Source organism: Lycorma delicatula, chromosome 3, assembly GCF_047948215.1.
Source record: "Lycorma delicatula isolate Av1 chromosome 3, ASM4794821v1, whole genome shotgun sequence".
Classification (NCBI taxonomy): Eukaryota; Metazoa; Arthropoda; class Insecta; order Hemiptera; family Fulgoridae; genus Lycorma; species Lycorma delicatula.
This window is the reverse complement of record NC_134457.1, coordinates 114067667-114083964: the sequence shown is the minus strand read 5'-3', so window position 1 is coordinate 114083964 and position 16298 is coordinate 114067667. Positions and strand designations below refer to the sequence as shown.

Here is a 16298-nt window from a genome sequence, read left to right as displayed (position 1 = left end):
TTGCTTAATAGTTGAATTAATAAAAAAAATCCGGAAAGGGAGCAAATTAAACAAAAAAGGGATTTGTAACTAAGGAGGATTGTGTTTTAAAATTAATTAATCTTTCACAGGAAATTAACTTAAAAAATTAAATAAACTAACAAATTTTATACTTGTTTGACATCAACTAGTTCTTGCCGTAATTATTACATGATGTACCCAGTCTTTTTAAAAAAAAAGTGAAAGTCTGATTAATACCACATATTTATTATTATTCAGTATATAATAATTTTTATTTAATGCTGAAAATGTTTAAATATTACTTTGTTTAGACAAAAAGAGTTTATGAATATAAAATTTATTTTCAGTCCAATGTTGGCGCTGTCAGTTTAAATTACTTATTATCTGATCAACCTGTGTTTGGTAATTGGACAATACAAGTTGTAGCACAAGGTCAGATTGAAGAGCAAACAATTTTAGTGGAAGAATACTATCAGACAAGATTTGAGGTAAGTGATCTTTTTATGTATCCATTTTGTTACTTTTTCAATGTGTTGTTTACCTGAGAAAACATCTATAAGTTTTCAAAGTTCACTTGTGTGAACTTATATGTAAAACAACACATGGTATAACTACGTTTACCTCTAAAGTTTAAATATCTGATTTAGTGAACTTTTTTTTTTTTTGGTGGGGGGATGGGATTTTGATGAAGTTTTTTTACTTTACTTTTCAGATTGCAGCTTTTCAGTTTTTGTCATAAACTTCTTTTGTAAACAAATAACTAATGATGTCATGAGGTCTCTGCATTCATACAGTTTATTTTGGAGTAGTGAGATATGAGATACCTGAATCTGGCTTTTGAAAATTATGAAATGTAATACTCATTTCTGAGTTTTTGTAAAATCTATTCTATCATGACGAATTTAATTAAAGCTCTTCAGTAGTGAATTTTTGTGGAGATATTTGTACCTGGCACTGGAAAATTAAAATTTTACAGAAAAACATTGTAACATTTATCAGTTATAAGATTCCACTCATGTTTGCAAAGTGTATAAACATGACCAGTTTACAAGTTCTAGCTTTAAGTATATGTACTACTTGTAGTGTGGTCTGTTTGTATAATATTTGCTGTGAGAGCAATATGTTTGAACATGCATATGGTAGGTTTGAACACATCATGCTCTCAGCAGTGTAAAAGAGACATAAGGGTTCGCAGAACTTCAGTTTAGTTTTAAATGTGAAGTGTGCATTTGGTGCCTTTATTTAAGTTTTTAAAAGCGCCTTCTCATTAAAAATAATAATAATTGAGGTTTTGGTTTTTTCATCTCTTGTCAAATGATTTAACAGTTTATTTTTTTGATTAGATTCTTATGCAGAATGGATAAATTCGTGAGAAAAATGAAGTTAGCCATCTACATCAATTGAATTGATTGGTAAAAAGACTAGGTTATACAATGGCAGTTATTTAAATTATTGTTTTACCTCATTGGATGGAAAACCACACTACATGTTTGCTTTTAAATCCTCTCAGATGAAAGTATGAATCCATCAAAATTAATTTGACACTTGAAACTAAACAGCCAAATCATAAAAGTAAACCTTTGGAATTTTAAAAAGAAAATTACATACTTTAAGAAATCAATTTGTATGAATTTGTATGAAGCCATACTGTTCAGTGTCAGTATCAAGCCATACTCATAAAAGTACACTTGAAGCATCTCATCTTGTAAGATTAAGAGTAGCTAAGATATCCAAACCGCATATAATTGCAGAAAATCTCATATTGCCTGCTGCAATTGATTTGGTCAGGTGTGGAAAAAGCAAAAAATTGTGCTTTCTAACGACACAGTATTAAGGCAAATCGATGACATGACTAGCGATGTTCACGATCAGGTAATTCAGCAAGTGTATTTTTTAGTATTTTTTCTTCAATGTGATGAATCAACAGATAGGTCAAACATTTCTCAGTTCTTATATTTTGTGAGATATGAATGTGATAGGAACAGATCAGTCAAAGAAAAGATGCTGTTTTTCAAATCAATACCTGGTCATGCTGGAGAACAGCATCCTTTTGATGTTTTTTATGAAGCTATTAAAAACTATAACGTAGGTTGGACAAAATGTATTGCAGTATGTAAAGATGGTGCAAAGGTAATAACAGGAAAGAACAGTGGATTTATGAAAAAATTAAAAGATAACCAAGGGCAGAAGGACACACTGCTTCCTTCAGAGACATGCTCTTGCCTCAAAAAATGTATTCAAACAAATTCTTTATAAAGCTGTAAAAATGGTTAATTTTATTAAAAGTCACCCATTATAGAGTAGGGTATTTGGTAAATTATGTGGCGAAATGAACAAAAAGAAAAAAAATCTCTTCTTTTCCATAAAGAAGTCAGAAGGTTATCATAGGGCAAATATTAACCCAGTTATTGGAATTGTGAGATGAATTAATAATATTTTTCCAGGATAAACCACACCATTCTCAATGTTTTTCCTGAATATAGGGTATATGAAGTCTGTTCAAAAAATAACCAAATTTTATTTTTTTTATCTTTATTATTAATTTTGCAGATTATTGATCCTTGACCCCTTCAAAGTACTCCCCTCTCCTATTCACATACTTTTCCCAGCAATGTTTCCACTTCACAAAGCAGTCCTGGAGAGCTTCATTTGAAATGGCCTTTAAGATCTGTGATGAATTTGCTTTAATGTCAACAATTGTTTCAAAATAGCGTCCTTTCATCAGTGATTTTAATTTTGGAAATAAGAAAAAATTGCAAGGGAACCAGGTCTGGTGAGTAGGGTGGCTGAGGGAGGACAGTCATCTAATTTTTGGCACAAAACTGACAAATTGACAAAGCTGAGTGTATGGACACATTGTTGTGGTTAAGGAACTATGAGTTACTTCGCCACAACTCTGGTCTCTTTTTGTGGATTTTTTAACATAATGGTTATGTGAAAAATGGTTACAATGGTTGTAAAACACCGTGGTAGTATGCACAATTTCACTGTTTCACCTTGAGGCAAGAGTTCAAAATGCAGAATTTCATTAAAATTGAAAAAACAGAGAGCATCACTGTGAAACTAAATTGAGACATGCTTTCTTTAGGCTTGGAAGTCCTTTGCCAGTCCATTGTGATGATTGAACTTTTGTCTCAATGTCATAGTCGTAAACCCAGTTTTCATCTCCCATTTTGATCCTTTGCATGAATGTGTCATTGTCATTGATTTGCATTGAAGAAGTTGCTGACAAACATCCACTCTATATTCTTTTTGCTGTTTGGTCATCAAATGAGGAACAAACTTTGCGGCAATTCAGTACATGTTCAGTTTTTCTGCCAAACTGTCATGGCATGATCCAATTGAGGTGCTGACCTCTTCTGCAAGTTCTCTGACAGTCAATCGCTGATTTGCACACACCAAATTGTTGATTTTCTGAACGTGGGTGTCATCAGTTGAAGGCCTTCCCGGTCAAGGGTCATCTTCAATTAACTGAAGACCACTTTTAAATCATGAAAGCCATTCGTAACATTGCTTTTGACCCAGAGCATCATCTCCATGAGTTTGTTTCAAAAATTGAAACGCTTCTGTGAAAGTTTTCCTTAGTTTTACACATAATTGTACGTTGTATTGTTGCTCTTGAAAATCTCACATTATAAAAATCTCTACTAACATTTAAACACATACCACCCAAATAACAATAACACAAAAACTAAACGAGATATCAACAATCTAAGAACATGTTGTTACAGAGGAGGTTATGTGAAACACAATACTGCCTACTGCACATCACTAAATATCTCCATTGATGCGTTATTGAAAATGTTCGCTTATTTTCTGAACATTCCTCACATGTTGCTATTGGTTTACTTAGTTAATGTATTTTCACATTTAAATAACATGAATGTAAATTTACAAAGACATGATAAAAATATTTTATTAATAACAGACAAAGTTCATGCTTTCATTAAGAAGCTTGATGGATCTGTTCACCTTTATCACAACTGGCTCATTGAAATGTCTGCTGATAAAATGCTACAACTATATTTCACATCTGAAGATTTAGATAGATTTTGGCTTGCTCGTCAAAGTGAATATGGAAGTTTTGTGACTTAAGCATTGAAAATATTTATCCCTTTTGCCACATCGTACCTCTTTAAAAATGGTCTATGGTTGCACAAAAAACTAAATATAGGAATCATCTTTTATCACTTGAAAACAATTTGCTTTTGTGTGTTTCTAACATAGATCCACATATGGAGAAAATTTTAAATTAAAAATGAAAGCAACCATATCAGTAATTTATTTTCTTTACTTGGGTACTTATAATTGTAAGTAAAGTGTTTATAATAAATAATTTTTTTTTCTCATAAAATGATTTCATTATTGTTTACGTATAAAGTTGTAGACTAATTTTGCAACCCCCCTCATATCACTGTAACCCCCAGGTTGAGAAATGCTGTTTTATTCTAAATATAAATTGCTTAAGTTTACTTGATTTTGATGTCTTGAAAAAAACTGGTTTTAAGAAAAGTTATATGCTAAAAGTGCCATACAAGAATTAGACTGCTGTACCTCCACACTGCTTGAGTGGCCAACTTACAAAAAAAGCATGCGCAGGATTGCTTCTTAGTAAGTTAACAGTGAAAAAATGCAGATTTATACAAATATGCTCCTAAAAACAAAAAGGAAAAAAGATGTTATGTTTTTTGTTGAGGTTCAATGAAACAAGTTAGAATGCTGCTGATCAATTCAGCATTTGTCACGAGTCACAAAATTCTCCTCTTTATTTGCAATATTCATTTCTCATTGTTAATTGTAATTAGGTGTAGTATGTATTGTTTTGAATGAATTGTTGAATATATTTTTGTTAATTTCATTACAAAGTTAATGTTTATTTTGGTACTAATAGGTAAATGTGACAATGCCTCCATTTTTCTTGGACACACAGCAGTATTTAAGTGGAACAGTCATGGCAAACTATACAAGTGGTGCTCCAGTTAAAGGTAATCTAACCTTAAAAGCTACTGTTCGACCTGCAAATCGAAAATTATGGCGACATGATGAAGAAAATGTTTATGTAAAGTATTTTGATTTGGTAAGTTTGTTTTTTTTTTTTTTATTTCACTATTTGTGTTTTAATATTATATTATTAAATTGCATTGAATAAGTATCATGGGAGGAATACACTTGCTTAGTTTCTCTAAACAAATTGATAAAAATTTGCTTTGAAAACCTGATGGATGAAGTTAAGCGTAAAGTAGAGCTTTGAAATTGTGTTGTTTTTTTGAGAGGGAAAATTTAATGAAAGAGGGAAACAAATTCTGGATGTTGGTTGGCTCAGTATGGCAATTAGTGTGTTATATTTTTTAAATCTATTCTTTTTCATGCTTATTTTAAAATAGAAAAATGTCTAATGTGAAATGTGAATGTATTTTTTCAATCATTACTGTAGAAGTTACAGGTTGTTGTGTTTAATGGTCTTATGTTTATTATATGCTATAAAAAACATAAAAGTCAAAGAAATTTATTTCCCATCTATCAGTAATTTTTTTTTTTAGAACTGTACCCCAGACTAAAAACAACTATGAATGATTTACCCTTTATTTGGGAGTTTGGTTCTAAACTGATAAGTGAGAATTTTAAAAGGAATTTAGAAAGCATTCTTTTTACTTGTTATAACTTTTTTTAGTTATAATTTTTTTTAAAGCTTATTTTATTCTACTTTCCAATAATTTTTTTTTAAAGCTTATTTTATTCTACTTTCCATTAGTTGTGTTTGTAAACAAATAGGTCTGAAAAAACCTGCTGCCTGCATGAACATAAAGCTGTTTTGCAAGAGATGCAAAGTTAAGAAGATTCCTGTGATTTAAAAAGTGTTGATAGAAAGTTATATTGAAAAAAATTTAATGAAAAATGAAAAGGAGTGCAGAGAAACAGCTAGAGTCTGCTATCAAACAGGCATTGAGGCTCTTTGGAATGTGGAATTATGCTATTTTTTCTCATCTTTATTTTGCTAATAATTTTCATCATATTTTAAGCAAAACTATTTTGAATATCATTACTTATGATCAGAATATTTATCGTTGTGCTATAAAAAAAAAAAAAAAAATTCTAATCATGTATGTAGCCAATACAATTTTTCATTATAAAATTTTTCAGTAAGATATGCGAATAAAACTTAGAGTGAGATGACAAAAGAAACTTCTAGAAATAAAAATTAATCATTGGTGAAGAAGAATATGGTTTGAAAATATGTTTAAAAACTTACTAAAAAATTTCTTTCTAAAATAAGTAAATGAAATGTTAATTTAGATATTAATATTTAGAAGTCCGTACCAAATTTAAAACAATTACCTGCAATTTATTAAACTCTTAATTGGTTGTGCATTCAGAAAGTAAAAAAAATTAGAGAACAGTAGAAACAGTTTATGTCTTCTTTTAAACTTCTTTTAGTATATTTTTGATAACTGCTTTTATATTACAATTTTTAGTTTTATTTAGATTTTGGTTAGGAAATCATCAATCGATCTGATATGTAAAAAGAAATAAATGTGTATATGAAAATATTTTAAAAAATATGGGTCATATGACAGATGAAATGCATTTTTTAGAGACAAACTAGATAAAAAATTGAAAAATGGAATGTATTTATCTGTAATAGAAATTAAGTTAATTATTTCTTATAAGATAATCTCATTATAATTAGATTTTCTTACATACTTCTTCTGTCTTGACTATATAAATTACAATTTTTTTATTTAATTTTAAATATTTGAGTTATTTACAGATTTTTTTCTACAAAATAAAATGCAAAAAAAGTAGAATACAAATAAAAATATCTTTGGAGCCTATGTTTATGTTCATGAAAATTACACTGCTGTAACAATGAATAAATATTAAGTGATTAATATTAAATAATATTAGTTAGTATATATGTCTGTTCCAATGATAAATAATGACAAACCACTTATCTTTTGCTTCTTTTATATGTATAATTTTTTTCTGTTTAGTCCAATAATTTTAGTTAGGCTTATAATTGAATTTAGCCTAATTGTTGTTTATAAAAGCCTATTGAGCTGTAAAAGAAGATTGTAATAAGTAAGTTTTGTTTGAAAACAATACTTCTTCCATTACCCTTATAAACTGTCTGAAAATCCTCTAGGATAGTGATGAAAATATCACTATTTCATCTATATTTTTATAATGAAAAATATTACTATATTTAAAAATTTTTTGATATTTTTTTTATATATCTGTTGGTAATAAGATAATTTTTTTTTGTAACCGAAATAATCCACAAAAAGCATTATATTTTTATAAAATTACAGCTGCTACAAAAAAAGCTCTAGATGTATTTAGTTACCTTGTTAAATTGTTAATTCTCATAAAGCTTCATGTTGATATCCTAAAAATATTAGTAATCCAACATGGCAAGAATATTATGCAGTATTGGTTGGATGTGTGAGCTGAGGAATGAGCTGATTTTACTTGTTTATTACTTTTAGAGATTGTATTATTGGATTCTTGTGTTATAGCATTATTTTTGTTTTGTAGGTTGAAGAAACTCCTTTTTGGGTTCCTGCACTAGATTATGATCGAACAGTACCTCATCTTAAATATGTAAGTAGAATTTTTAAATTTTAATATTCATCGGTTAAGATAAAAATTTTTGTCATACTGTTTATGTCAGATAAAATTCCATTTGGTTGGTAAATCATGTAGTCGTGGCATATTTAATAGTGTAGTAGTGGCATATTTAGTGTAGATTTTATGTTTTTTTATTAAAAAATATTTTATTTCATACTTACAGAAGTTCTGTGTTAAATATGTCAGATAAAGAAGACAAAAATTATCTAATTGTAGGTGTTTGATTTTTCATCTTGAAGTCTTGAATAGTTAGCCAACATTTTTGAACTAATAAAATGATAATAAGTGCTGTTTGATTTTATCAAAAAAACCAAATGTGCATCGGTTATGATAATGACTAAAAGAAATATATATATATATATATATATAGGTGTGTATGTATGTATTTCTCGTAGTTTAAAATATTCTTTGTTTAAAAAAAGACAGAGAACATAATCCACAATGATACTGAATTTACATAATGTCCTTTTATTGGTTAACCAGGATGCAACTTTAAACAAAGGTATAACAAATAAATTACCCTATACAGAAACAGTGAATCAACATATATACTAACCATCACCGTAGATGCAAATCACAAATTTGCCAATATTGACAATAATCCATTTTACTTACCCTAACTGGTTTCTGTGCAATTCTTTACCATTGTGTTTCCTGTATTTTCTAAATACATTACTGTTGGGATATAGCAGGGCTGAACATTTTTCCTTCGTTTGTATATATTTGTCACTTGCAAATATTTAACGGCTTGGTAGAAATTTCTCCATTTTGTAATTTTTTTAATCATTTCCTTTTTCATTCTGTCTGCTGTTAAACTTGTTCACAGATAATGAAATTCTCTATAGCTATTAGTATTATTCCATCTACCATCTTCTCTAATAACTTTTTTATTCAAACCACTATTCCTAATTTATTTATGGAAAATTAAATCATGGTGATCTAATTGTCATTTGTGCATTCAGTGAAGATATGCATTCATCTGTAAATATCATAATAATAATCTCTTTGCTTATGTTCTCTTTCACTGCCTTCATATTGTTATCTGTAACCATTATTGAAGAAGATTAATGATAATACACTTTTTCATTCAGTCGTTTTTCCACATCAAACTGCTTGTCTTTCTTACTCTGACAAGCTTATGAGAGCTATACATTTTTTGGATGTACTTCATGTACTCTTTAATTTCCCATTTTTTTTGTTCAGTATAAACTTTTTTAATGTCCAGAAACATCAAAACCAACTCTTTTCAATGTTCCCATTTCTTCTCTCTTTCTCACTAACATATTCGCTCGCTACAGAAAACAGATTTTCTGTTCTCCTTCCTGATCTAAAACAATATTGTTCTTTTCTCATTGCTCTAACTGTTGTTTTCTTTATTTCAAGCACTTTTGTCAATTGGTTCATCAATGTCTATTACCTCTTCAAATTACTGTCATTTTTCTATAGTTGTATCCCCAGGTCTTCTTTATACCGTTGTTTTCTTTTCACTTTTGTTCCAACTCATTGAGTATATGCAATATAGTAATGCACGCTTACCTTCTTCCATTTTACATAGAAAGTTCCTATTTAACTAATTCTTAAAACAGGCTTGCCAGCCTCTTTATTTCTTCTGAAGTCAATAAGTATCATTTAGGAACATCTAATTAGTCTTGTTTGTCCATCTGTTAATCTTTTCTTTTATCATGTAGAATTTTTTATTTTTATCATCTATAACTTAGTATTTTAACTAAGTATTTTTTCTGTTAATCTTCCCCTAATTTTTTCATCCCTCCTCTGCACTCCTTTCATTTACAAGAAAGTAAAGTCATAACATACTTGTGTAAGTCACAATCACCCTTATTCTTGAACCACTCAATTTGTGGATTTTTACTCTTATTTCCTTTCCTTTTTAGTCCTTTCATTCAGTCACTTGTTAGTCTCCATCCAATCTATTGCTCTCTATAATTCTTCTGACACTCTTTCATAATATTTCTTAATATTTCTTGACCAAGCAATACATTTAAAATATTTATGTGTACACATAGGTATATATGAAAGATGTATGCATTCCAGTAATTATAAATTATTGAATTTTTAATATGTATGTTATAGAGTAATTATTGCTACTATTATTTTGGTTTTATCATTCAGGATTTTCTTTTTGTTTTCATTTAAATACTTTTTTTGGATTTCAGTTTACTGGTGTTTATCATTTCCATTATCCATTAACTGAACTGGAACAGTTTGTACCGACTTTAGATGGTATGGAAATTGTTGTTACTGCTACTGTTGGTGAACGATTTTTGGATGAAGTGATTGAAGGATATGCGATTGCACGAGCATTTAATTCCTCAGTTAGAGTTGCATTTATGGGTAGTTCACCTCAAGTGTTCAAACCATCTATGCCTTTTACAACTTATGTAAGTTCTTTGGCTATTTTTATCTTAAATAATAATATCTTTTGATTATGTTTATTACATAATGTATACTGTAAAGCTACATGTCTGATTTACTCACTGACTCATTCATTGGAGCAAACTTTAACCCAAAGGAAGATTTCAAGTTTTTACCAAAAAGTTCCAAAATCTCCCTTGTATTTCACATTACAAATTCTTTGAAAAATTAAAATCTTAAAATTTGAGGTATGACTAGTGGCACAGTTTCTAGTAACATTATTTGGAATGTGGAAGGGAGCTTCAAAGCTACACATGACAAAACACCAGTTTTTGAAACACGTGACCATACACCAGAACCATTCCCAAGATCGAGTTGCACCTTCCTTTGCTGGCTACCCCATTGAAAAACATAATTTCTTTTGTTAAAAAATTTTGTCATACACAAGAATCTTGCAAAAAATTACAGCAAAGTATCATTTACTCTTTTGGTTGAAAAGGAAATAAAAAAAAAATACTGTTGTAATCACAGGGTGTTTCTGTTTTTTATGTAATAACTCCTTGTTATACAGAAACCTTTAGTCTTGATAACAAAACTTTGGGAATCACTTTTTTTATCAGGCAGGATGAAAAAGTAAAAGTTTGCTAGAATTTACTTCTTATGGCAGAAGAAAGTGTAGTTCTAAAAATAGAATTTCTTTTAAATGTGAATGACAGTACTGATAAAAATTTTAACATAAAAACTTTGGAACGAAAAAGAGAGATCAGTAAAACAGGATAATCATAAATTTTTGGAGTGTTCTCTTTGCAGAAGCACAATTCCTGCAAACATATTTTTCTTATGCAGAAGGAGGAAAAGGTAGAAAAATAGCATAGTAGTTTTGTTTAGATTGCGTTGTCTTGAAATTTACAGAATATTAAACAAATTGAGCTACACCCCTACCTGGAGAGCCTAACCATTCAAAAAATGACAGAAAAGTTCATTGATTAGGAGTACAATATTTCTGGAATGTCAAAATTTCCTCAGAAATTTTTAATTTAGTTGAAAAATAAGACTTTTTTTTAATTAAAAATAAGTGGAAATGAAATTAAAAAAATTGTAAAAAAATATTTAGAGGAATCACTATCTTTTTTAATAAAAAAAATGCATGCACTTTCAGACAGTGAAAATTTGACCACATTCTTTATAAATTTCAATTTTTCATTATTTGGTTATTATTCATCAGAATTGTATTTGCACTACTAGAATGCAAATTTTGAAGATTTCTTAAAAATCTTCTTTTTTAATACACAGGAAAAAGTGTGTATGTGCATGTGGATATTTTTTTGTAGAAAAGGTTTTTTTCTAAAAAAAACTGTTTATATTCTGATTTCTTTTATAAAAAACTATTCACTCTGATTTTATCATACTGTGTATTTCTTCTGCGGCTCGATCCTGATATTGAGAGGTTGTTAACAATTTAGAATGTTTATATAATTACAGTTTATTGGTTTAAAATTTTCAAATTACAACCAGGCAAATTAATAATAATAACAATGGTGATAAATACAATAATGATAATAATAAGTGACAATAATAAAACAGTTTATGAACACAAATATTAATATAGTAATTACAACCACAATAATAGTCAGGATAATAATAGTAAGTGATAATTACATGACATAAAACATAACAATCAAAACATTAAGTATGACATAAAAACAGAGAAAAATACATAATGTAATCAACAAAGAATAACAATCAAAATATTACACATCAAATAGTGATAGTAATGTCAATAATAAATACAAATTACACATAAGACAGAGTTCAAAATAAATAATTGTTTGAAATTTATTCCAGGTATATAAACAGAAAACTAATACTCAGACCCATTAACAAAAGAAACCGCTAGTCTTACCCTTTTTAACCACTAGTCTTATATTAACAAATTATCATATAGTGTTCACTTGCAAATATCTTTCCTATCTGGCACTAACAGTTTATGAATGAAGTCTATTGCATTATTTATTTCTCTTATACACTTATAGTTTTACTGTAACTCACCAATAGTATTTCTAGTTTACTGGAATTACTTGTGGCATCATCTTACTCATATTGAACTGGATTCAGGACTATCTTTGCTGGACTGACGTCTCGCACTCTCATCTTGTATATTTACACCTGTGACCCTCCTTGCTGGACAGTCATCATAATGTGTCGCTGGAGTGGTTTGCAGAACTGCCAAACCCACACAACTCGCAGCCTCTCCTTGCTGAACTCCTTGCAGGACCGATTTTGTAACGCCTCGCAGACTGCTTCTAATAGAACTCTTTATAAGCTGGCCTTATCCTGACCATGCTTTTAGCCTCTTTACCTGCCAGACGACCCAAGTCGAAGCATGAGAACAGTTGACAATGGCTGTTCCCATAAATTCCAAACCTAGTCTCTTCTCACCATACAACATGTGTTCATTGTGTGTTAGTGGGCAATATAACAAAGAACGATTGTTAAACGGACTTATATTTTACAAAAGTATAAGTCCTTTTGTCCCTTTCTGGATTCCTGCAATTATTATACTAATTATTACTTTCATAATAATTGGTAGAAATCTATTACTCAGGCTCACTATACTGGCCTTGTTACACTACATTAGTATCAGATCTGAGTTAAACAAACTCTGTTTAAATTAGTCAAATTTTTTGATAGTATATACAGAAGAGCACAAGTTGAAGTAACACGAAGTAGAACACCTATACAAATTTCAGTCTCCTAAGGACCAATGGTTTAGGAGATACTGTGACCAATATGCTTAAAGTAGTGGAACTATCTGTAAAATTTTAATGTTTCAGGAGTTATTGAGTTACTGTTATGGATTTTTACTCTAAATATATTATTATAGTTCATGTAAAATTATGTTTGTTTAATGGCCCAAAATTTCACGAATAAGGCTCACTAGTATGTATGCTTCTTTAATTTAAATGTAAAATAACACAGTAAAATAACACTTATCCTTAACCATTGGGAGAAAAATCTTATATATACTGGTCTGTAATTCTATATGTACTGTATGCATTTATATGTAATTCTTTCAAGTTGTGTGGAAGAATTGGGTTCAATCACAGAGCACATGCTCAGCTAAACAGATTTGTGGCTTTAAATGATATCGTGCAGCTATAACAAAGTAAACGGTATGTTTTCATTCTTTGTTCATTGTGTCGATGCTGTATTATTTTGGTTAGTCAGTTAATCTTTCTTACTCACTTTTGTTTAATTTTTAACTTGTTAAGTTTTAATTTACTTTACAGTTAATGTTTATAACTTATTATTCAATTAGTCATCATGGAAAGATGTTAGTCGTGACATGACTTTGGCAGGAAAAATTGCCTTGCTTAACAAAATAAAAAGTTATTCATCAAATACTAGTCAATGTAAACTTGCAGAACTACTTGAAACATCAAAAACCATAATAGGATTGCATGGATTGATGGATTTTGCATTAAGAAGAGAATCTTTGTAACAATTAGTCTAACAAATGTGAAGGAAAAGGAACTTCTCAAAAAAGAAAACTGGGTGGGAAGGACTCCTTATTGAGGAAGCCTTAAATGAATAGTTTGCTACAGCTACTACTTGAGGTGAATGTCAGTGGACCTATGATAAAACTAAAAGTAAAGATTTTGCAAAAAAATTGGGACATTGATGTTAGATCTTCAGATAGTTAGTTGTTGCAATGGAAATGCAAACGTGAAATAAAATTTAAAAAGCTCACAGTGTTGATGCTGAGAGTGCTGAATCATGGAAGAGTTCTAAATTTCCTGAAATAATCTAAAAATATTCATCCGATGACATCTATATCACAAATGAAACAGGGCTCTTATCGTACTGTGCCAAATGGGTCTCTTAGAAACACTTTGAGTTATCTGACTCAGAAAACCAATGGATAGATCAGTGCACTTTGTTGCAGAAATATGTCTGGTGGTGACAAATTAAAACTTCTTATTGGTAAAGGTGGTAAACCAAGACTTTTTGTGGGTTAGAGTTTACCTGTGCACTATTAATTTTAACAAAAAAGTATGGATAAGTTTAATTTTTCGTGATTGCCTAAATAGTTGGGACATTGAGTTACTACTAAAATCTAGAAAGGTTTTCCTGGTTATTTACAGCTGAGTTAAGCATCCTGGTGTAGATATACAAAACATTCAAATTGAGTTCTTGCCACCAAATTTAAGTTTGGGTTTTATTCAACCACTCAACATGGGAATAATAGAAATTTAAAATCTATTTACCAAGTTATACTAGAAAGGTAAATTTTAAATAAATTGAAGGAAATATGTATGTTAGACTTCTTCTGTGTGGCTAAAGTGTACATGGCAATTTTTTGTTGGCGGTTCAGTTCAAATTTGATAGGAAGAAGTAAAAAATGGCACGATCAGAAATTACTTTGCCAAATGTGGTTTAAAAGTTGATGGTAACACTTTTTTGCAGCTGTAGGTTCAAAACTTAAAGTTCTCAAAAATCAGTGAAAACATAGAATGCTATGATGGAAAGAAATGATGATAGATAATGAAAAGGAGATGACAGAACAAAGAAGAAGAATTTTTCAAAAAGTTTTAACCTAGTAAGAGATATTAAAATACATATTTTTGTATTTTACTGATCGTAAAAGGCAGTTAATATTTTGATTTGTGTCTCTAATTTGTTTTTTATTAATGATGTTTACGTAATTTCAATATTTTTTTAGAAATAAAATTCTACATGTTACATCATGTTTAATAATTAGTATGTACATGTACTGTATTATAGTTTATGTATATCTCCTTGTTTTTTTTTTTGTTAATATTGCTTAACAGGGCTGTGTGGTCTGGGTCCCAAAGTGGTCCAATTATCCAGAATCCACTGTATTCATTCTGTCTACCCTATACTGTTTTTCTTCTATTTTTTTTTTTTTACTTTTTCTGTATAATAATTCTGTCAAATGTTTTGTATTATCTTTTTAGCTTACTGTGTCATTTCATGATGGTTCTGCACTTCCAAGGCAAAGGCTGATTGGAGGCAAATTGGAAGTTAGTGGAGATGTAGGAATGAGAACAGGTGGTAGAAGAAATATTGAAACACAAGAACTGAAAATGTCAGCAGAACATGATGGTGTTTGGGAAATGAAGTTTGATCTTCGTTCAATGCTAGGTAATATATAAATAAAGTTGCTATTATTTGGTTGCTATTATTATCCAAAGGCTGCTTTGAATCAAATCAGCTGCTCTGAACTCAGGTGTAATAAGAAATATGGTAGTTTATGTTAAGGTTGATTTATAGCTTTTCATACATCTGATGATGTATGTAATATAACCTCCTCCTTGTAGCTGTTGACATTTATTTCTAACTACAGTAGGCTCACTATTAACAGAATTTTAAGAAATAATTTGATTTTATAGCATGATGAAACATTTAACAATAATGTTTGTTATCCTTTTATTTAACTTGTTGAAAATTATCAGTGAACATACCTAGTAGTAGTTAATTATCAACTTTATGTAATATAATGGTTGGCCATTAAATAGCTATCATCTCCTTATTTATCTCTTATATTACTTATAATTCTGCTTATCAGTGGGAAGTTTTCATAACTTTTATTTTCTTTTGTTAACAGCCAAGTTATGTGATAATTAGAATAATTTCATGTTGAAAGAAAATTAATATCATTATTTTATACCATCCTTTTAACCATTGCTTTTAGTTAGGTGCATTGACAGTTACAGTTTTAAAGCTTTAAAACATAGATGACTTCATTTTAATATTTTGTTAATTTTTCTCTTATTTTAGTTTGTGGTTTTAATTTCTGCTAAATGCTAATTGATATGTAATTTTTATGGAAAATATATTAGTAAATGTACAAACTATGGTTAATGTCTGACTAAGATAAAAAAGATCACTTACAAGTAGCACCTTATTAAAATTTGATTATATTCATAATATAAACTTATTATTTTCTTAATTTTATTACTCTACTAGATTGATTCTTTAAAATTCATTACATTAATTGAAAACTGTAGACATTTCAATTTATTCATTTATTTAATTGGCGTATATCAATCTAATTTTACAAATTTCTCAGATGATTGAGTTCCTCAATAGAGTTTTTATCTTGCAGACCATACAGCAATTTTTTGGGATCCAAACAATTAATGGCTAAACTCTCCAATTGTCTCATGTGACTAATTACTATATAGGCCTGGTCCTTGGCAAAGATGTGAGTGCTCAGATCTACGTCAGCTCTATCTAGGATAGTCCCTTGTAATTTATGCACCGTCACAGCC

The 16298-nt window shown here is 29.4% G+C and overlaps 1 protein-coding gene across 1 annotated transcript in view; it reads left to right on the top strand.

Moving 5' to 3' along the window:
- Positions 1–16298, top strand: part of Mcr (macroglobulin complement-related) — a 202568-nt gene that overhangs the window by 125430 nt on the left and 60840 nt on the right. The window contains exons 6-10 of the mRNA XM_075360413.1: positions 348–488; positions 4892–5077; positions 7537–7602; positions 9804–10028; positions 14982–15168. Of these exons, the coding sequence (XP_075216528.1) occupies positions 348–488; positions 4892–5077; positions 7537–7602; positions 9804–10028; positions 14982–15168 (805 nt within the window). The remainder of the gene's footprint in view (positions 1–347; positions 489–4891; positions 5078–7536; positions 7603–9803; positions 10029–14981; positions 15169–16298) is intronic.